This window comes from Kryptolebias marmoratus, linkage group LG4 (genome assembly GCF_001649575.2).
Source record: "Kryptolebias marmoratus isolate JLee-2015 linkage group LG4, ASM164957v2, whole genome shotgun sequence".
NCBI classification, from domain to species: domain Eukaryota; kingdom Metazoa; phylum Chordata; class Actinopteri; order Cyprinodontiformes; family Rivulidae; genus Kryptolebias; species Kryptolebias marmoratus.
This window is the reverse complement of record NC_051433.1, coordinates 1,629,993-1,651,522: the sequence shown is the minus strand read 5'-3', so window position 1 is coordinate 1,651,522 and position 21,530 is coordinate 1,629,993. Positions and strand designations below refer to the sequence as shown.

The window sequence follows — 21,530 nt, the reverse complement described above, 5'->3', positions numbered from 1 at the left end:
TTTTTACACAAAAAATGTTGATTTAGTGGCTGCATTTCCAAATTATTTATCTAATTTCCTTCTCTACTTACATTTTTAACACCCGCCACCAAAATATCTCATCAACCACTGAACTAATTTAATGAACTTTATATAAAGTAACCATTGGATGTATGTCTATAACTGATTAACTTGAATTTAACCGTATTCAAGATGGCTGCCACAGCTAAAAAACACAAAAAAGGCTCAGTCCAAGTTTTGAGCTAATATTTGGTGTGGTAGTAGCATGAAAGGTGCCGGGTGACATTAATTATTAATCTATTATTTCCATAAAACACTGTATATTATTACACATATACATACACCAGTCTTTTAGTTTTCCTTTCTAAACGCAGTTTAATATCTCCTCTCCTTCTCTGATTCTTCTTCCTTGTTTTTAAAGGAAAAAAAACTGAGAGGAGCTCCTGGAGGAGGAGGATTACCTGGTGAGGAGAGAAAACCGGGGAAGGACCGATCAATAAGTCTCCTCTGGTTTATCAGTCTTTATTAAAGGTAATTAGCCTTTAGCCTGCGCTCCAAATCACATCCTCACAAACACAAAGTGAATCCTGTAATTACAAACATCATTTGGCTGCGAGGTTTTATCGACACCGTCCTTATTAACGAGTGTTTATGGCTGTTTCATTCCAGACTTTTAGATTGAACCGAAAGTCTAAAAGTTGAGCAGAATTATTCAACGTTCACTTTCTGGTGATTAAAAAAAGTAAAAAGGCGTCAGCTAAGACCCCGTTCTTACAGGATGAGGACCGGTGTGAAGGAGGTAAACCTTCAACAGGTTTTCTGCTTTTTATTGTGTCCTCACCATAATTTATGACCCAACCCTGCACTAACTAGCTACATGCTTAAACCACGGATTTATAACTACACAAGAATCGGACCCAGAATTTTAAAGCCAAAATAAAAACAAGTGCCCCCTAGTGGCTGGCTGTGGTAAGTCTTCGGTATTTGTAAATGTTGGTACCTTGCTACTGTGTTTAAAAACTCATTTTTCTAATACGTTTAGTTGTAATTAGTTGATGTTTTATAAAACAGTGGAGGAGGCGGAGATGCTTGGTCCATTTTTAGCCACAGTCTTTGACCAGAACATCCCACCAACAACACCAACACCGCCACGGGTGTCTCATCTGTGCCAGGCTGTCCACAAGTTCAACATCTTTAAACATTTTGGGTTCTGATCCACAAAAATAACAGCAGTAGAAACTTCTACAACATGCTGCTAATAACCCAAACAACAAAAATACAATCACAGCACCAACAGCATAAATTACTACTCAAAGTACTTTTTTAGCAGTTTATGACAGCTGGATTTGGCATTTTACCCCTCGCTTCCTGGACGACCCACAGCGGGAACTTTGGGAATCACGGGTCTCGGCATGAGCCCGGCACCACCAGTCCTGCTTCAAAGCCACCAGAACAGGAGGGTTCTGTGCCACCACCGTGGGAAACCAGCAGAACCTCACCACAGACCAAAGCCCTGGAACAACCATCCAGTTTTTGGTCTAAAGACACATTCCTTCATACAACAAGCCTCAAAGGTTCAGTTTCTTATCCTGTCAGCTTTCAAGCATGTAGCTTTACTTTTATATCGCCTAAAAACCCAACAGATCAAATCAGAAATGGCTGATTTTTAGCTTCACAAACCAAATGTTGATTAAGTCTATCTTTTATTTACAACTTATGATAAAGTTAAGTTCAGAATCATAAAAAACTAAAAAGTATTTAGCAGAACGGTATCTCCTCCCCAGATTTCAGATTGTAGATTTCTTTCATTTGTGGAAGAGTTTTATCTCTAATAAAAGGTGCCAAAGTAAAATGGTTCCATTTATTGTTATTAGAAACCAGGGAATTATTCTACGTTCTTCCATTAATGAATAAGGATTATCTCTTAAACCAAGCGTCTCACACCTGAATTGTGCAGGAGGCAGAATGTGAGCTTCTTCGGCTCCAAAGAGAAATATTTTTTCACCTCGTTGAGTTTTATATTCTGTATTTCTTTCATATGTTTTTCCATTTCTTACACTTGTTTTCTCTCGCTGCTGTGTTGGAAAAAATAATGGTTTGGCAGAAATTCCAGCTTTTCAGAAGCCTTCAGTTTTCTTCACAAAGCTCCAAATACACGAGTTACAAATGTGTGAAAATTAATTTTCACACATCCACAAACACACACAGACTGAAGCAATCCTTCATCTGAGCGCCTAATCCTTAATCCTGATCCGATTCTTACTAAACCCCCCAAAACTTGACCTTTAAACTTGTAACATTATACTCCCCACTAAGCTTTTGGACCCCACAAATAAAGTGAGCTTCGAGCGTTCAGACCCTGCAAGAATAAATGTCAAACAAGCCCCCGATACATGGATTCACACACATTCCTCCAATCACCTAAATGAACCACGGAGCGAGGTATAATTACTTCCTCTCCTTTCCTCCTTCTCCAAGTTTCTCACTCATCTAAATGCAAATGCAGCGTGTAACCTTTCTGCAGCGCGGCTCCACCAACAATCGGCTCCGGCTGCTCTTTAACACTGAACTACATCACAATTAACAGAGAGAGAAACAGCAACACAACGCTTCACGCTGACTGCTGCGGACACCAACTTTTAAAACAAGTTAAAAAGGTCTGTGTTCGTGTGGATACTCATTTAAAGTTTGCTTGCATGACCCCACATTCATGTTCACTGAAATAACGGACTTATTTCAAACAAGATTTAACAGATTCTAGATGTTAGCTTACCTTTGAAAAACAAACACGGACCTAAAACTGATCACAATCTATTCTGGTATTTATTGCAACTAGCAATAAGCCTCACAACAAATATTGTTCTAAAAATAAAACTCAGAGTGGATCAAACAGGCTGCTTACTGTAATAATGACAACCTACAGTTAAGTTCTGCAGAATATCACTTCTTCACTGCCAGACGCTGTGTTAGCTAATAAATGAGTCCGAGGAGAGAAAAGATTAAATATCGTTTCTTAAAAAGATAGAGGTTAGGAGGAAAACGGGGCGAAGCTGGTGGGGAGTCAAACCTCGACAGATGAACACATTGGCAGATTATGTTTCACCCGCTAACATGCTAACTCTTACAGCTTGTTGCAAACGACTGCTTTAAGACAGCGTTAAAATAAAAAGAGAGAAGGGTGTCGCTCCTCTGGTAGAAAACTGAACAAACAGCCAGCCTGGTGCTTAAAGTTTAGGAGAAAGTTCCATCTTGGCTGCTGTTTGGGGTCAATTAACAGGTAGGAGAAGAGGAAGAACTGCTCTGCTGCATCTACTGGAGAGATTATAAAAATCTGCACGTTCTCTGGCACCTCATTAAAAATAATTTGGGCTGCAGGAACAATAGTGCGTATTATGATGATTATTCTATTATTATTGCAGACAAACTAACTTTTACAGAGGGAAATTTTTTCATGGAATATCTTAAACGATACGATTTAGTCCAGGGGTGTCCAGTCCTGGTCCTCAGGGCCTCCATCCTGCAGGTTTTCCTTGTTTCTCTGCTCCAACACACCTGATTCAGAGGTTAAATCACCTCTTCATGTTCTGCAGAAGCCTGTTAATCACCCATTGATTCACATCAGGTGTGTTGGAGCAGAGGAACGAGAAACGCTGCACTAGAAGATGAGCAGCAGGTGAAGGAGGTTTCTCTGCATCCATCCTGCCTTCAGTAAAGTGCTGGCGGTGATGGGGTCACGTGCACGAGGTCAGGCCGCTCAGGCCTGCTGCAGTTAGGCCTCACATCATGGATACGCTGCAACCATGCTCCACCCAGGACCCTGACACACGGCCCCACCATGATAAACCGCTCATTTCACTGAATAATAACTTAATATTTAATGAAACATTTAATAATGTAACAGGGTCTTTATCCGATGTGAAGGGGGTCTAGGAGTGTGATGTTAAGGCAGCAGATAGCATCATATTAACCTGAGGGGCAGCAGAAACTGCTTTCTGAAAACTGCAGAGAGATCTGAACAAATCTCAAACTAAAATCCATTTCCAGTTACCTTTAAATTACCTTCAGGCACGAAGCAACTCTTCACAGAAATTAGACAGACCAAATCCAAGCAACAAAAGGCCAGAGCCAATGAAAAACTCTGTGACAACTCCTGTGAAGCTTACAGCATCACAGAAACAAACATAAAACCCTGAAAGAGACGATTCTAACTTCGACACGAGGGTCCTGGCTGCTGTCATAAAATCTACAAAAATCTGACTACAGTGTGTCTCTGTAACAGTGTAATGTGATGAGGACTTGGTGTAAGGGCTCAGTGTGTGTGTGTGTGTGTGTGTGTGTGTGTTTTGGTATTCAGTTCAAAGAGCTACTATCAGTATTCCAAGACTGTATTTATTCACTGTTTTCTTCCACCAACCAGACACCAATTACTGCTGCCAATCACACGAATGTGCATACAACACTGAGGACGAGCCAGTGACACACACACACACACACACACACACTCTGCTGGGCCGTCCCAGAGAGGAAAACTAAACAAAAGTCATTTATCAGAGTTCTTTTACATAAATATTCTAACTAACTCTCACTTTTTGCATTTCCTTGACTCTGCTGTCAGCTAAATCAGTTTGATTCATTTACATATTATTGTTAAAAATTAAACATTATTAACATAACGTCCAAACAAACCAAGTTTGGGGGGTGAAAACCTTTGGGGATTTTAATGAATGCAGTCAGATTCATTTTCCAGCAGATAAACAGGTCTGTCTTTAACGGACAAATTTTGGGTCAAGAAATATCAAATAAGGGTCCCCAGATAATCTCCAGAAATCCAATTAAAGATAAAAAGATAGCATGTTGTTCCAGAAATATTCTTATAAAATAAAAACAACGATTACAAACAATAAAAACAGTTTGTAATCTGGTCAAATCTGGGGTCACGCCTCAGTCGCCGGTTCTGTGGAGGTTCTGGATCCGAGCCACAATCAAACAAAAACACACGGTTCCACCCAACAAACCCTCCAGGTGTCAGATTTATTCATCAGCACACGCAGATCTTTTTCATTTGCCGTCTTTTCCGGAGGGAACTGGCGCACAGAGGCCGGTATTTTAATTTTACACAACTTCAGATGGGAACTTTAAAGGAGCACAAACAGCGCCGTCCTTGCCAAGGACAGCGGTATAGCTCCTATCCTCTGCTGGGAGTCTGTTTTTAAACTCAACCTTGATGCACCAGAAACAAATACAGCCAGACAACGCAGAGGAAGCCTTTGTAAATATTCTAATTGGTCATGCAGATAAAGACAAACTTCCAGAGTTTATGCAGAAACAAATCTTTGTTTCTCTTTTATCCAGCTGACAATTACAACCAAATATTCAAAGAGCCTCCAGGTGCCTCCTGAGCTTATTAGTCTGCTTGTGTTGTTTACATGAACTGTGGTCAAATAAAATCCAGGTCAGCTCTTCATTACGGCTAAAACTCATTAACATGTCGTTATTATTCCATCTGAATATCTGACCTGCTGCCTTCTAATCACACTGAAGCTCAAACAGTTTAGGTATTAATACGTAAAAAGTTTAGAGTCTGTAGGTCTTCATACAGAAATTCTGGATACAATCTATCTAAAAGTCTTTATTTGTTTACGGGTAATTTAGTCAAACTCACACTTCATTTCTCTCTTAAGTCTTTCTTTCCAAGTTTACGATCATAAACGCTGGTTTCACTGGAACATGACGAGCATTTCAAACAATAAAACATGGTTTATAGTTTCTACATCATCTGCAGCAGTTTGGAGAGTAAACACTTAATCCTCATTTTACTTTTCAACAGCTCTTTATCTTTAGAAACAACCTAAACACATAAGTAGGTAACTAAGTGTCTCATCCTGTAAAAAAAAAGCACATCAATCCTTCAAGGACAAAAAAGGAGAGAGCACAGATCATTGCATTAATAATGTTGTGCAAAGATTCACAGCATCTTTCCACTAAAAGTACAATAAAACCCACTCTGAGGAATTTAATCAGCAGCTGAAACTCCCTTTAACGCCTCTCTTTTTATGTTTTCAGCTGCAGCTTTTTAGTCTTCAGTCGTAAAATATAATCTTCTGAAAGAATCTTTTCAGGGCTCAGAAGCGAGAGCCGAGAAATAAAAGACTTTCTGAAAAGCCAAAGAATTCACACCGTCTGAGTTGACAAAAGTAGAAAACTCTTGGAGGGATTTGGTCAAAAAAAAGTCAAAGTTTAGAGTTGGATCAAAGCACCGTGGATGTCTTTTAGGAGCCAGACCTAAACCCAACCTGCTTTTATCCGTTTCCCCTTCCTGCAGAGTGCTGACCTGCTGCTCCAAACCCTGAAGCTCAGTTTGTGGACGAGTCCAACATCTTCAGACGTGGACACGAGTTCCCCTGAAGGAGTCAAGAAGCAGCTGACTTCAGTCTGCCCGGGGATTCCTCTAAGGAGGAATCCAGAACCGCCTCCTTCCCGTCCCGATCCACATCTCATGACCATAACTGAGGGTGGGAACATGAGACGGGTCAGGAAATCAAGAACAGAACGTTACTCAAGACCTCCAGATACTTGAACCTCCTCTGCTCAGGACAAAGACTCCATGTTTCTTTTGTCATCATCTTCATGTTATTTCATGACCCGTCACATCTGCTGGTGGTTTTATGAAAGGATAACTGATAAAAAAGGTAGTTTTGGGTTGTTTTTTTAATGTGGAGATGAGAAGGAAACCATTAAATAAACTTCTTAAATCTTCAAACAATCTGCAACAAAAACTACCATTTTTACCCAAACCAACACCGATTTAAAACGTACACATTTAATAAGGTCTTGTATAAAAATGCATGTTGATGAATGTGAACTGAATAGTGGCTGATGCAAAGGACAAACCCACACACACACACACACCCATCTCCGCAGGGAGCCATGCATGACGGTGGCATTAACTTTCAACAGAAAAATCAGCCTCAGCCAACCAATTAACCAGCTCTTAAATCTCCTTAGTGAGGACACGGTGTGTGTGAGAACGACAGAAACAAAAGAGGACAGGCGTGTGTGTGCGTCTGGATGTGTGTGTGTGTGTGTGACTGTGAGTGTGAATTTTGAGTAAAGGTTAATAGGACCTCAAGAGGGATAAAACAAGGAGGTTGTTACCGTCCCAGAGCTGCCTCCTCCTCCTCCTCCTCCTCCTCCTGCTGCTACAAACACACACTTTCTGACACACGAGAAGAGGTGTGTGTGTGTGCGGGGGGAGGGGGGTCTCAGAGACAGAGCTGGTGGTAGTTCATTACTGTCCATGGCGTACGCTGGCACTAATACCTTTTAATACCCAACATCGTCTCCTTATTAGCCTGCATCTTCATCAGCTCTGGCTCCTCTTCTCTTTGCTTCCCTTTACCTCCACCTTCCTGCTGCCTCGCTGCTTTTATTCCTGACAAACAGGAAGTGAAGGCCTTCATTTCACAGACATGACAGCTTAGATCGTGCTTCAGGACCGAAGTTACGAAGGTTCGATGAACAAATGAGCTGAAACTCTGAAGTCAGTTTAAAAAGAAAAGTTTGCTTTTCCCCGGGGTCGTGTGGAGCGGTTCTGAGCAGTCAGTGTCTCACCTGCCAACAGAATGCGGTCAGAGCAACTTCAGCTTGGAGAATCACAGAAAATCTCATTTGGGAGTCAAACACAGACTCGGATCCAATCAAGAGAGAAATTTATAAAATATAAAATACTATTGGACAGTAACATGATCGGGACGAAGGAACACAGCGGTTAATAAAAATAAAAACGACAAAAACGTCTCCATTGTTGTATTGGTTTCTAGTGTTTCCATCCAGAGATGGAGTCTGTTTGAGTCTTTTGTTTTGTAAAATCTTCAGCTGCTGTTCTGGGATCAGATCAGCTAAAATACGAGTCGTGGACTAACAGGAAGTAATCATTAGATGTATATTTACTGCTGGAGATTCTGCATCAGAGGCTCACAACGATATATTTAAGGTTTGACCAGAACACCTAAACTTCATTTCTCATCATAAAATGATCTTAGAGTCAAACTCTGGCACGAAAGGGGGTGAGTGATATACATTCTTTATTTTATTATATTTTCTTTGTGGTTATCTACAGTCTAACAGTACAAACACAGTAATTTATACGAAGCTATGATTTCGATTAGATTAGAAACATAGCTTAAATAAAACGATGGAGATATTTTATTTTACTTTATTGAAGCAGCACAATCTCCTCTCAACCCTCCTTCCTTCAAACACAAAGAAATTTGCATCAAATTTTCAGAAAGTCGTTTTTCATTTCCTGGGACACAAACCTGCTGCTCTCCTTCAACACATCGAGCCTTTTTAATTCACTTCACCGACTTTATTACGACGACAGATTTTAAATTTTTCATTAGCTTTAATCACCGTGGATTTAATTTCTTTTGATAAATTTTAATTTAATGAGTTTTCTCAGTGACTTTAACTTGAAGTTGGAGTTCTGATGGTTCGATTCAGAGAAACAAATCTAATCATTACAATAATCTACGTCCCGTCAAAATAAATGTTTTCTGGTAAATAAATCTGGACGGTCGCAGGTGTTTGTAATATTCTAAACACGGATGATTCTGTTCCGGTTCTCCGTCTCAATGAAGAGTTTTTACAGCTTGAACTAAAATAAAGTTAAAGTTTTTTACAGTCAGAAGTCTTTTTGCTCTTTAGCCGTCCTTTGAGTTTATTTCTAACATGTTTAATAACAAACAGCAGATTATTCCAACATCAGCCAACCCAATTCAAGATGGCCGCTAGAAATGGTTACAGATATTCAGCTAAAACTTGTGGTAGTAGCTGAGGGTCATCCCTAACACGTACTCTGAGCACCACCAGTTTCAGACCTTTAAAAACAAGGCAGCAGGTGATATTTATTCCTTTAAAGAACCTTAGTTTCATTATTACTTCCTGTTAAACTCTTACTCCACTGATCAGATCTTCAGTTTATTAATAAAAACATTTAAATTTAACTTCTGTTCATTTAATTATGTCAGATCCAAACAATCATTCTGGCAGAAAAAGCAAAAAGTAGTAAAATACAGATTTATTGTAAATAATATGAACTTTCTAATCCTCTGCAACTCTCTCAACAATTATTATTCCTCCTCTTCACTTCCTCCCACTCGTTCTTCCATCATTCGTCATCCCAACTCTTCGTCCTCCAGGACAAATCACTCTCCCTGATCTCAGATCTGTTTACCACTCGTCCATCTCTCACACATTTCTCCACCTTCACGTTTCTGCCAGGCTTCCCAGCTGGAGGAAAGGTTTGTCTGGCTTTCTGTTCGGCCACCTGGATGGCTAAAATCTTTAAGTTACTGTCTGCATCTCAAACNAACTTCCTGCCTGCGTCTCTAACTTCCTGCCTGCACCTTCAACTTCCTGCCTGCATCTTTAACTTCCTGCCTGTATCTCCAACTTCCTGGCTGCATCTCCAACTTCCTGCCTGCATCTGTAACTTCCTGCCTGCGTCTCTAACTTCCTGCCTGCACCTTCAACTTCCTGCCTGCATCTTTAACTTCCTGCCTGTATCTCCAACTTCCTGGCTGCATCTCCAACTTCCTGCCTGCATCTGTAACTTCCTGCCTGCGTCTCTAACTTCCTGCCTGCACCTTCAACTTCCTGCCTGCATCTTTAACTTCCTGCCTGTATCTCCAACTTCCTGGCTGCATCTCCAACTTCCTGCCTGCATCTGTAACTTCCTGCCTGCGTCTCTAACTTCCTGCCTGCACCTTCAACTTCCTGCCTGCATCTTTAACTTCCTGCCTGTATCTCCAACTTCCTGGCTGCATCTCCAACTTCCTGCCTGCATCTGTAACTTCCTGCCTGCGTCTCTAACTTCCTGCCTGCACCTTCAACTTCCTGCCTGCATCTTTAACTTCCTGCCTGTATCTCCAACTTCCTGGCTGCATCTCCAACTTCCTGCCTGCATCTGTAACTTCCTGCCTGCGTCTCTAACTTCCTGCCTGCACCTTCAACTTCCTGCCTGCATCTTTAACTTCCTGCCTGTATCTCCAACTTCCTGGCTGCATCTCCAACTTCCTGCCTGCATCTGTAACTTCCTGCCTGCGTCTCTAACTTCCTGCCTGCACCTTCAACTTCCTGCCTGCATCTTTAACTTCCTGCCTGTATCTCCAACTTCCTGGCTGCATCTCCAACTTCCTGCCTGCATCTGTAACTTCCTGCCTGCGTCTCTAACTTCCTGCCTGCACCTTCAACTTCCTGCCTGCATCTTTAACTTCCTGCCTGTATCTCCAACTTCCTGGCTGCATCTCCAACTTCCTGCCTGCATCTGTAACTTCCTGCCTGCGTCTCTAACTTCCTGCCTGCACCTTCAACTTCCTGCCTGCATCTTTAACTTCCTGCCTGTATCTCCAACTTCCTGGCTGCATCTCCAACTTCCTGCCTGCATCTGTAACTTCCTGCCTGCGTCTCTAACTTCCTGCCTGCACCTTCAACTTCCTGCCTGCATCTTTAACTTCCTGCCTGTATCTCCAACTTCCTGGCTGCATCTCCAACTTCCTGCCTGCATCTGTAACTTCCTGCCTGCGTCTCTAACTTCCTGCCTGCACCTTCAACTTCCTGCCTGCATCTTTAACTTCCTGCCTGTATCTCCAACTTCCTGGCTGCATCTCCAACTTCCTGCCTGCATCTGTAACTTCCTGCCTGCGTCTCTAACTTCCTGCCTGCACCTTCAACTTCCTGCCTGCATCTTTAACTTCCTGCCTGTATCTCCAACTTCCTGGCTGCATCTCCAACTTCCTGCCTGCATCTGTAACTTCCTGCCTGCGTCTCTAACTTCCTGCCTGCACCTTCAACTTCCTGCCTGCATCTTTAACTTCCTGCCTGTATCTCCAACTTCCTGGCTGCATCTCCAACTTCCTGCCTGCATCTGTAACTTCCTGCCTGCGTCTCTAACTTCCTGCCTGCACCTTCAACTTCCTGCCTGCATCTTTAACTTCCTGCCTGTATCTCCAACTTCCTGGCTGCATCTCCAACTTCCTGCCTGCATCTGTAACTTCCTGCCTGCGTCTCTAACTTCCTGCCTGCACCTTCAACTTCCTGCCTGCATCTTTAACTTCCTGCCTGTATCTCCAACTTCCTGGCTGCATCTCCAACTTCCTGCCTGCATCTGTAACTTCCTGCCTGCGTCTCTAACTTCCTGCCTGCACCTTCAACTTCCTGCCTGCATCTTTAACTTCCTGCCTGTATCTCCAACTTCCTGGCTGCATCTCCAACTTCCTGCCTGCATCTGTAACTTCCTGCCTGCGTCTCTAACTTCCTGCCTGCACCTTCAACTTCCTGCCTGCATCTTTAACTTCCTGCCTGTATCTCCAACTTCCTGGCTGCATCTCCAACTTCCTGCCTGCATCTGTAACTTCCTGCCTGCGTCTCTAACTTCCTGCCTGCACCTTCAACTTCCTGCCTGCATCTTTAACTTCCTGCCTGTATCTCCAACTTCCTGGCTGCATCTCCAACTTCCTGCCTGCATCTGTAACTTCCTGCCTGCGTCTCTAACTTCCTGCCTGCACCTTCAACTTCCTGCCTGCATCTTTAACTTCCTGCCTGTATCTCCAACTTCCTGGCTGCATCTCCAACTTCCTGCCTGCATCTGTAACTTCCTGCCTGCGTCTCTAACTTCCTGCCTGCACCTTCAACTTCCTGCCTGCATCTTTAACTTCCTGCCTGTATCTCCAACTTCCTGGCTGCATCTCCAACTTCCTGCCTGCATCTGTAACTTCCTGCCTGCGTCTCTAACTTCCTGCCTGCACCTTCAACTTCCTGCCTGCATCTTTAACTTCCTGCCTGTATCTCCAACTTCCTGGCTGCATCTCCAACTTCCTGCCTGCATCTGTAACTTCCTGCCTGCGTCTCTAACTTCCTGCCTGCACCTTCAACTTCCTGCCTGCATCTTTAACTTCCTGCCTGTATCTCCAACTTCCTGGCTGCATCTCCAACTTCCTGCCTGCATCTGTAACTTCCTGCCTGCGTCTCTAACTTCCTGCCTGCACCTTCAACTTCCTGCCTGCATCTTTAACTTCCTGCCTGTATCTCCAACTTCCTGGCTGCATCTCCAACTTCCTGCCTGCATCTGTAACTTCCTGCCTGCGTCTCTAACTTCCTGCCTGCACCTTCAACTTCCTGCCTGCATCTTTAACTTCCTGCCTGTATCTCCAACTTCCTGGCTGCATCTCCAACTTCCTGCCTGCATCTGTAACTTCCTGCCTGCGTCTCTAACTTCCTGCCTGCACCTTCAACTTCCTGCCTGCATCTTTAACTTCCTGCCTGTATCTCCAACTTCCTGGCTGCATCTCCAACTTCCTGCCTGCATCTGTAACTTCCTGCCTGCGTCTCTAACTTCCTGCCTGCACCTTCAACTTCCTGCCTGCATCTTTAACTTCCTGCCTGTATCTCCAACTTCCTGGCTGCATCTCCAACTTCCTGCCTGCATCTGTAACTTCCTGCCTGCGTCTCTAACTTCCTGCCTGCACCTTCAACTTCCTGCCTGCATCTTTAACTTCCTGCCTGTATCTCCAACTTCCTGGCTGCATCTCCAACTTCCTGCCTGCATCTGTAACTTCCTGCCTGCGTCTCTAACTTCCTGCCTGCACCTTCAACTTCCTGCCTGCATCTTTAACTTCCTGCCTGTATCTCCAACTTCCTGGCTGCATCTCCAACTTCCTGCCTGCATCTGTAACTTCCTGCCTGCGTCTCTAACTTCCTGCCTGCACCTTCAACTTCCTGCCTGCATCTTTAACTTCCTGCCTGTATCTCCAACTTCCTGCCTGTATCTCCAACTTCCTGCCTGCATCTTTAACTTCCTGCCTGTATCTCCAACTTCCTGCCTGTATCTCCAACTTCCTGCCTGCATCTCCAGCTGCCTGCCTGCATCTCCAGCTGCCTGCCTGCATGTCTACCTTCCTGGCAGCGTGGCGTCCTGTCTCTGGAAGCGACAGCAGCAGCGTCTTGGTTCTCAGCCTTCAATCTGAGGCGACAGAGCTGCCTGCAGCTCCAGATCCAGCGACGTTAGACACACGTGTAGAATCACAGGCTGGTTTCCCTCTGCTCACCTCTGACAGACAGACGGATGATTGCACAAATGATGGAAGCTTAAGTAGATGGAGCGACAGGAAGACGGACTGCAGAATGGGTGGAAGTGAAGCTAAATGGAAGAATGAATCAGTTGATGGATGTTTGAACAGAGTGAGAGGAATAAGAAGGAGTGAAAACACTCATCAGGATGGAAAGATAAAAACTAAAACCGTGGGTAATGGAAGGAGAGCAGATGCTGAATTAGAAATGTGTACACTTGGAGGTTTATGAGTCAAGTGTGTGCCGTTTGTTCAGATGAGAGTAAACAGCTTGAAGATGGTTCTGAATCTTTAAAAAAAGAAACTTCTCTGTGTGTAAATAATTGAAGGAAGAAAAGTTCGATATTTTGCTGTTTGCATTCGTCTCTTTTGTCTTCGTCTTTCTCAGCTCAAATCTTTGTAAATCTTAATTTATCCCTTCCTTCTCTCCTTTACATGCGTAAATAATTGCTTTTCCATCAGTTTCATCCGGTTCTTTTTCATATTTCCTCTTCAGAAAGAAACTTGTTTCACTCAGTTTCTGGTTTTCTCCCACTTTTTCATCCCATAAATCCTCTTCTACCCATTTATAACCTGAGTCTCATCAGGTCTTTTATGTTTTTAGTCTATTACTGTATTTGTTTGATTTGATGAAACCTTCAGGTCTGAGCTCAGGTAACTTCACAATAAAAGCTGCTCTTTATAAACCGCGGCGTGCTGCTGGAGTTTAACCTCCCTTAATGCCTTAAAGATGGATATAAAGAGTAACTACAGACAAAAACCCGAGTCGTAATAAAGTGAAATTAAATTGTGACGGCCCTGTTCTCATATTGGAACGTTCTGATTTTTATACCGAGTGTTTCAGCCTCTCAGAGCTGCCCTGCCAGCGGATCCATCTTCTGGGTGAGACCTCCCACTCAGTCTGACATAAATCAGATTTAGTCAGTGTGAGAATAAAGTGGGGGTGCTCAGATATCATCTAATATATTTCCTTCCTCTCCTCTCGCTCCTGCAGCCACTCTATAACTGTCTTTATTACCTTCCTGCCGCTACCCACACTTATTCCTCTCATGTCTCCCTTTATTTTGTGTCACCCCCCCCACCTCCTTGTTGATTCAGCCGACTGAGCTCAGTCTCTCTTGTCTAACATCATTTATTAAACAAGGATTAATTACTGCGAAGCCTCGTTAAGCTTCGTTAGGACCTCTTGCATTTAGCAGGAGTTATTATTTTAATTAGAGGAGAGGAAGTTTTTAATGTGCGACACCGTGTTACGTTCTCCACCTGCGACATCGTAATCAGCTCAGAGTTCATTCATTTAAAACAGACGCCGATCTGCCACTTTAAAGCATGTCTTTAAGCCTAAATGTGACAAGATAAAAGTTTTTATTGTGTTGTTTGTTTCTGCTTCTAAAAACTCAAACCCTTTTCCAGCTGATTTCTGTCTGCTGGCGTTGATATCATATAAAGGAGGACTTTAAGCCCACTGAGGCTGATCCTTCTGGGTGTCGTTTATGAATCAATAATGAGCTTCGGTGAAATCCTACCCGTCTAAATTATGTAAATAATGTTTTTAACCTGTTGTAATGAAAGTGTTATTGGCCACCAGGCACATATTTTATGTAGGATTCTGTTAAATGAAACTGAGAACTTCATCTAAGATTCATTTGTTAAGAATAAAAGAAACAGAAATTCTGGCATGTGTGGACTTTGGTAGAGATCTGACTGAATTAATATCTGATCCAACACTTGATAAGTTTCTCCTTGAATGAATAAGAAGCATTTCTGCACGAAGATATCGTTCTGTTTACTCCTCTTAAAGCTGAGCTCACATGATGCCTTCAGGGAAGATCCACACAATCTGAATTACAAATTTTGCTCCATCTTCAAAATGAGTGAATTTTAAACAAGTGTGGCGTTAAATTTTATTTTTTTTTTTACTTTGGAGAAAACAAGATCTATTCTGTGAGCACTCATGTTTATGAAAAACTCATTATGCACATGTGGGAAATCAGAATATTTCACAAAGTGTATATTTAATTGTTGTGTGTTTGGGAGGAAGGACACGACTCAAAGGTTGAGTCACGTCCATTTATGCTGCTGATAAAACACGCCCCCCTGCTCGGGTTCGAGCAGGTTCAGAAAACGATTTCTTTCTTTGCTGGCAGCTGAATAAAGATCCCTCCTGCAGACTTCTCCGACTCCTACAGTCGCTCGGTCTCGGGGCGTAAAACACTCGTATAAATCTCCAAACTGTCGGTGTTTGAGCCGTTTGTTTAAATATGAAGTAAAAGACCCACAACAAGAGTCTGATTTACCTGCAGCCCTCACCTGGACTCACATGGTGATGGTTTAGGATCATATTTTGGAGGGTCTGACTTTCAGCAGCCTCATCTTTCAGGATGCAATACGAGAAAGAAATCCGAAGATGTGGACAGAATGTTACTTCCTGGTTTTATTCATTTTATGCTCAGTTTAAACACATTTCAGGGCTTCTTGTTCCCTAAACTGAAGACTTATCCTGTAAGATAAATGTTCCACTACCTGAACTGAGTTTTAATGTAAACTGGGTTAGATTTAGATTCATAAACTCATTATTTTCTGTTAAATATTAGCATAAAAACACACCTGTCTGTCCCTGCATCCCCTCTGTGGAGAACTCAAATAACTTTTTAAACTTTTAAGGCTTTGACTTTGAAAACTATCAAAGAATCAGTCGATGCAGAGAGGAAGAGTCCAGAAAACCTTCAGCCGCTGACATCTTGTGCGGCTGACATTATAATCAATTCTAATGAAATTAATCTCCTTTAAATTATAATCAGAAGGATGAGGCTCCAGAGTCCATTGATTTTTAACTTTTCAGATGTAGCAGCAAGTTAGAGCAGAAAAAAGGAGAAGTGAATCATCAAGTTTCCCTTCCTGCAGCAGAGTCCGATTTGTGAAACAGAAGGAGAGACAAGAAGAGACTCGCTGCCACCGGTTTGTCTTTCAGCACAAGCAGCAACTAAACATTAAAGGCTGTTTTAAAAGCTTTCTGTGAGTGAGAAGCTACCTTTAAGTGGTAAATATCACTACACTGCTGTGACTGAACTGTGGCGTCTGGTTTTACCGCCACGTTTCTCCTCTTAAACAGCAGGGGTCACTACTATAAGCATGCATGAAAGACTCACAAACAGGGAGTAGGTTCTTCAAGTAAAAACGCTACAAGTCACAAAACAGCTGCAATGATTGGACCGTCTCAGCTTTTATTCCAGCCGTATGATCTCCTGCAGGTCACCTAAAGTTACAAGAACCAGGATGTGGACAACAGGCTGAAACAACCCCGCCCTGCCGGTGCCGAGCCGTCGGTTTGTGAGGCCTGACAGGCATGAAGGTGACGTGATGACAGACATGACGCGCCACCAGCCGGCTCGCTCCTTCAGGTGAACACCACCCAGTTTAGAGATTTCAGAAAGCGGACGCCATCGAAGGATTGGTGATTTTAAACCAATCAGAGTCTCATCTCTGCAGCCATGTTCTGAGAGGAGAAATCCTCTCTGGAAGGACATTAGCCCAACTCCCAAAGGAGAATTCCTTCATGATTCACCAAACGGACACAACGCCGACAGCTGTCTGCTGCAGGTAAGATACTGACTGCTCATGAAGGTGCCAAACTTCCCTTCATGGTGCACGTATGCAGACATTCTACAGATGAAGGCCTGAGTCTGAGTTTCTGAGTGAACACGCCGGGCTGCAGAGAGATCTCCGACACGTCCTGCTCTCTTTGCGGCAGCGTTCGCTCAGTCCTCGGCTGTCCGTCTGCCTCACACACAGACCAGCACTCAACGTGCCCTGCTATTAGGCCGTCAGTTAGTCGGGCCAATAGAATAAGTGCCATGGATTAGGCAGACACGCTCACAGAGGGAGAATGGACAGAATACTAAACAGATGTGGGCCAGGAGGTGACAGACATCCTGTCATAAAGCTCTCTCTTTCTTTAACGGTTGAGGAAACTCTTCCAGCCACTCAGACAATCGATAACAGTCAGACATAATCAACTTAGTGTCATTTCTTTGGACCTCTCACTATCTCTTATTTCCTACAAATATTCCTCCTGGTTTTTTGTGTTTTCCTCCTTTCAGACAGGAGTGATGAACGACTCGTCCCCCTTTCTTCTGTTCTTCATCTCTGTGACCTCATCCCATCTGCTCCATCATCCTCATCGTTTCCTCCCTGAAGCTCACATCTCATCCCTTTTTCTTTCCTTTTACCCATTTTCTCTCCTCCATGTTCTGCCTGAATCCGGTACAACAAGATTATCACACCAAGATTGTCCACTTCTCTCCACGTTTCCTTCTTCTGAAAGCATGTGTCACCCTCCACACTCATCATGCAAAGAGTTTTCTAACTGACCTGTTAAATTGAATAAAAGACAAAGTCTTCTCCTTGTCCTGTCAACGAGGAGAAAGACAGATACGTCCTCCCCCCTCGTTTCTCCTTGATTCTCTTCCTTTCCCTCTCTCCCCTTTCTGTCCTTGCTGCCAAAGAAATCTAATTAGGTAGAACATAAATTGTAAATTTGTTTCCTTGAACACACACGCGCCTCAGTGCCCATCACCTCCAAGTCTGAGCGGACGGAGCCGGGACGGAGACGTGGATCAGGAGCACAGCTGCACGCGGAATGAGAAAGACGGCCTTGTTGGACAGAAAGAGGCCGAACCGAAGCATCTCTAAAGGATCCGGTCACCTAAAACAAGCTGCACACATCTGAATCCTTTTGTTACAGGAAGCAACTCTGTCCTCAGCCTGTTCACACCACGATACCAAACAGCCCTGTGACTACCTGTCCTCCTTTAAAGACACGTGGGATGATTACAGGAGTTTCAGTCTATCCTTTCAGTCAAAGCCAGTTTCATTAGTTTGTTGTTTTAAATAAAAAAGTTAGAAGCAATGACTGATTTTCATTATTTTTTCCTTATTCTTACTTTAATTAGTTTCAAGTTAATTCAGTGGCTTTTGAGAGTTTTTCTTTCTTTATGAGAGGAATCAAACTAATTTTATTTGTTTTTATAACTGATAGAATCAAGAGAGCTCAGCTCGTTTGTTAAAGAAAAGAAAAACTCTCAGTTTAACCCTGCAGGAGACATTATCTTCATCAGTTTGTTCCGAGTGAAGAGGGAGAGAGGAGGAATCATCAGAAACACTCAGGTCACTCTGAAGGTTTGTGTGCATGAGAAGCACGGAGACAGAAACGGTCCCTGAACACATCACATGCAGCAACATCGCCCTCTAACGGCTCACAGGTGAAAACTCATCAAGCTTTTCCAGCAGCTTCCTTCAAAACTTCAAATCAAAATGTCAGGGTGCTGATTAAATATCCAACAATGACTCTTATTTAGAAAAGAAGCATCAAAACCATGAGTGTTATAAAAAAACTAACAGCTTCAGTGTGGATTTAAAGAAGTTCTGCTCTTCAAATGGTTCAAAAGTGGAATGAGCTGCAGAGAGCAGAGGAGAGGATTCAGAGACAGGCTTCCCTTTAAGGTAGCCTCTCTGAGCTCCAACGACTCATGAATACCAAGCAGAGAGCTGAGAGATCAGATGACAAGGAGCCAAATCAAACAGGAGGAAGTTTCATAAAGACGCAAACAGCGGAACACAATCTGGATTTACTGATTCCTCTAACCTCAGTTTAAACCTTAGTTGTTATTTCTCTCTGTAGCAGACTCCAACCAGTCCTGTTTCCATCGGGTTCATTTCTAACCGCAGATAAATAAATGAGAGGCTCCAGGAAACTCTCCAAACCTCCGCGGCGCGTAACAAGTGCCGGAGGACTTCCTCAGCTCGGTCTCTGATCAGACGGAACACAACTATTTGGACCTTAAATTTACAAGAATAACGAGTCAGACTCGGGATTCTCTGATCACTTCTCTGCGTCAGTTTGGATCTAAAACACCAGCTCCACTTCGAACCTGGGACCGAGAAGAAAGGTTTGAAACGAGCTTCGAGGAGTCCAAAACTTCCCCTCAGAACCAGCGCGCAACCATCGGAGGCAGAACAAACATCCAGCTCCCACCAGAACCCGCAGCTTTTCTTCCACAAACATCCTGCGGGGAAAGTTTTCTGCACAAGGAGAGAAATAAACCCTCCGAACCCACATGTCCACCTGACACCCCTCTGTCTGACAGCAGAACCTCAAATCCCCCCATCAGAACCCTGCAGAACACAGAACCACTGAAGGCTCTCCTACCTGGGAAGAACTGTCCTTCAGTAAATCCAAAAAGTGCCAAGAAGAAGAAAGGTGTCAAAGCGAGACAATTACTCCGTTCATCCATTTCTTCTTCCTTCTTCTGCTTCTGGTTCTGGTTCTGGGACACCACCTGGTTCTGTTACATATCCACTCTGGTCCGTGAAGTGGTTCTCCTCAGTCCGGGACGCAAATTAAATCCGCGCATTGGTGGAAAAATCTCAAAGTTGGAGCGAAGCGACAAGAAGTTGGAGCTGCTGTCCTCGGGTCCGACAAAAGCAGAAGAGTGCGCGTCACTGCGCGTGCGCGTGCGAGGCAGCTACAGAGGGCGCAGCGTGCGCGCGCGCCCGGGCTCGTCTGTGACACACCGCCGAGCTGTTGGAGAGGAATGAGGAGCGGAGCGCACCACGCCGGGTGCCAGGTCCGCGCGTAAAGACGCACCGCTCAGAGCGCGCGGAGCTTCCGGTGAGGAGTTTCAGAGTAAAACGGAGCGGCTGCGAATTTCACAACAAAAGGTCACGAAGCGGAATGATGAACTTTTAGGATCCTTTAACAACAGAATCAGGAAGAGGAGAAAATGTTTTTTAATTTTCCTTAAAGGTTTTCATTTTTCGGCTTCATCCTCCCCCCAGCCTCCCCCTCTGTTTCCTGCCAGCTCCTGGTTTCCTCTGGGTCCCTCCGCCTGCTCCCTCCGCAAACTGATCCGGTTCTGTCAGATCCTGCTGAAGGCTCGTTTTACCGCCTCGGCTGCAGACCTGAGTCTCTGCAGGATGTCACAAACACAGCTGCTGGGGAATAATTCATGCAACTCTGGAGGAAAAACAATGATTCTGCGTGTGAACAGTTTATCTGTACAACCTGCAGAGATCAGACTACATTCAGTGACCTCTCAGTGACCTCTCAGTGACCTCTGAATGACTGAAACCATGTGGACCTGAGGTAAATAAACAGAATCATGTGGAGAAATATTTCTGTTCCGGAGCACAAACCTGAAGCATTCAGCGAGACAATCAGTCCATGAATCCGTCCTCCTCTCTGTTTGGACGCAGAGAGGATCAGGTAAGTATTGTTCCTGAACCCAACACGATCACCAGCCCGTCCTTTCTCTCCCTGTAATCTTTATTATTCTGCAGTTAGAGGACCTGAAAGCTCAAACAGCTCCTGCTTGTCTCTGGTTTTCAAACTAAAAGTCTGTTTTAAACTCAACAGAAAGATCTCCACCTCTGTATGAACTCCTCCTACAGCAGCCAGATATCAGGAAATCCACATCCAGCTGGGTTTTATTTAATAAAACAAGGTGAGATAAACTCTATTATTATACAAATCCAATAAACAATCATACTTTTTATTGCCTGCTGGTCAGAAGTCCTGCCTAATAACCAGTCATTCTCTTTTATAATCAAAATAATATCAGTAAAACTACCTGCTGACATCTGAACTTCAGTAAATCTCAGGTGTAACCATCAGTCAGACAGCTCCAGTCTTGTTTTCTGGATTCTTTAACAGTCATTTCAAACGAGCCGCTGAAATTAAATCTAACGTTTAAATCCTTGAAATAATGGCTGCCGTCTCCTTTTATGTCCAACTATCACTGATAGTTTCTAAAATCCTGTTTGCAGAAGATCTAAATATTCCAAACTCGTCTTTGTTGATGTCATTTTACAATAAATACAGAAATGAAAGCAAACATCTGAGCAGCTGACCCGGTTCTTCAAGTTCTCTTAGTTTAGTCTTATTTTGGTAAACTCTACTTTAAAACGATGAATGAAAATATTGGTGAGCGTTTGTCCACAGATGTGGACAGATGATGGGTGTGAAGTCGGAGAGCGTGCTCCTCAGAGGGATCTGTTCCCGTCCTGTTCCAGGTGAGCGTGACGGGAGGCTGCCGTTTGGGTCCGGATGTTGTTTCCCCTCAGAGCTCCACGGACAGAAACAGGAAAAGGCCTGCAGGCCTGTCCTGGAGGACCTCCACCCTGCAGGTTGGAGATGTTTCTCTGCTCCTCCTGTCATTAAATCAGGTGAGGCAGAGCAGAGAAACACCTGACACCTGCAGGATGGAGGCTCCACTTCAATACGATCCCAGATCAGAAGTTTTCTGCCTAACTTTCCAAATAAAGAACTTTAAAAACCTCAAACTTACCTGAAACTCTCCGGTTGTCCAGTTTCTGTTTTCTGCTGATGAAACATTTTGAATTAAA

The 21,530-nt window shown here is 43.6% G+C and overlaps 1 protein-coding gene across 12 annotated transcripts in view; it reads right to left on the bottom strand.

Annotated features, from left to right (window-relative positions):
* The window catches only part of ptprt (protein tyrosine phosphatase receptor type T), a 302,555-nt gene extending 282,853 nt beyond the window's left edge, over positions 1 to 19,702 (bottom strand). For all 12 annotated transcript variants that reach the window (XM_017429237.3, XM_017429238.3, XM_017429240.3 and 9 more), the window contains exon 1: positions 19,336 to 19,702. In XM_017429237.3, coding sequence (XP_017284726.1) covers positions 19,336 to 19,420 — 85 coding nt within the window. In that variant the 5' untranslated portion in view covers positions 19,421 to 19,702. The remainder of the gene's footprint in view (positions 1 to 19,335) is intronic.
* Between the last annotated feature and the right edge of the window lie 1,828 nt (positions 19,703 to 21,530).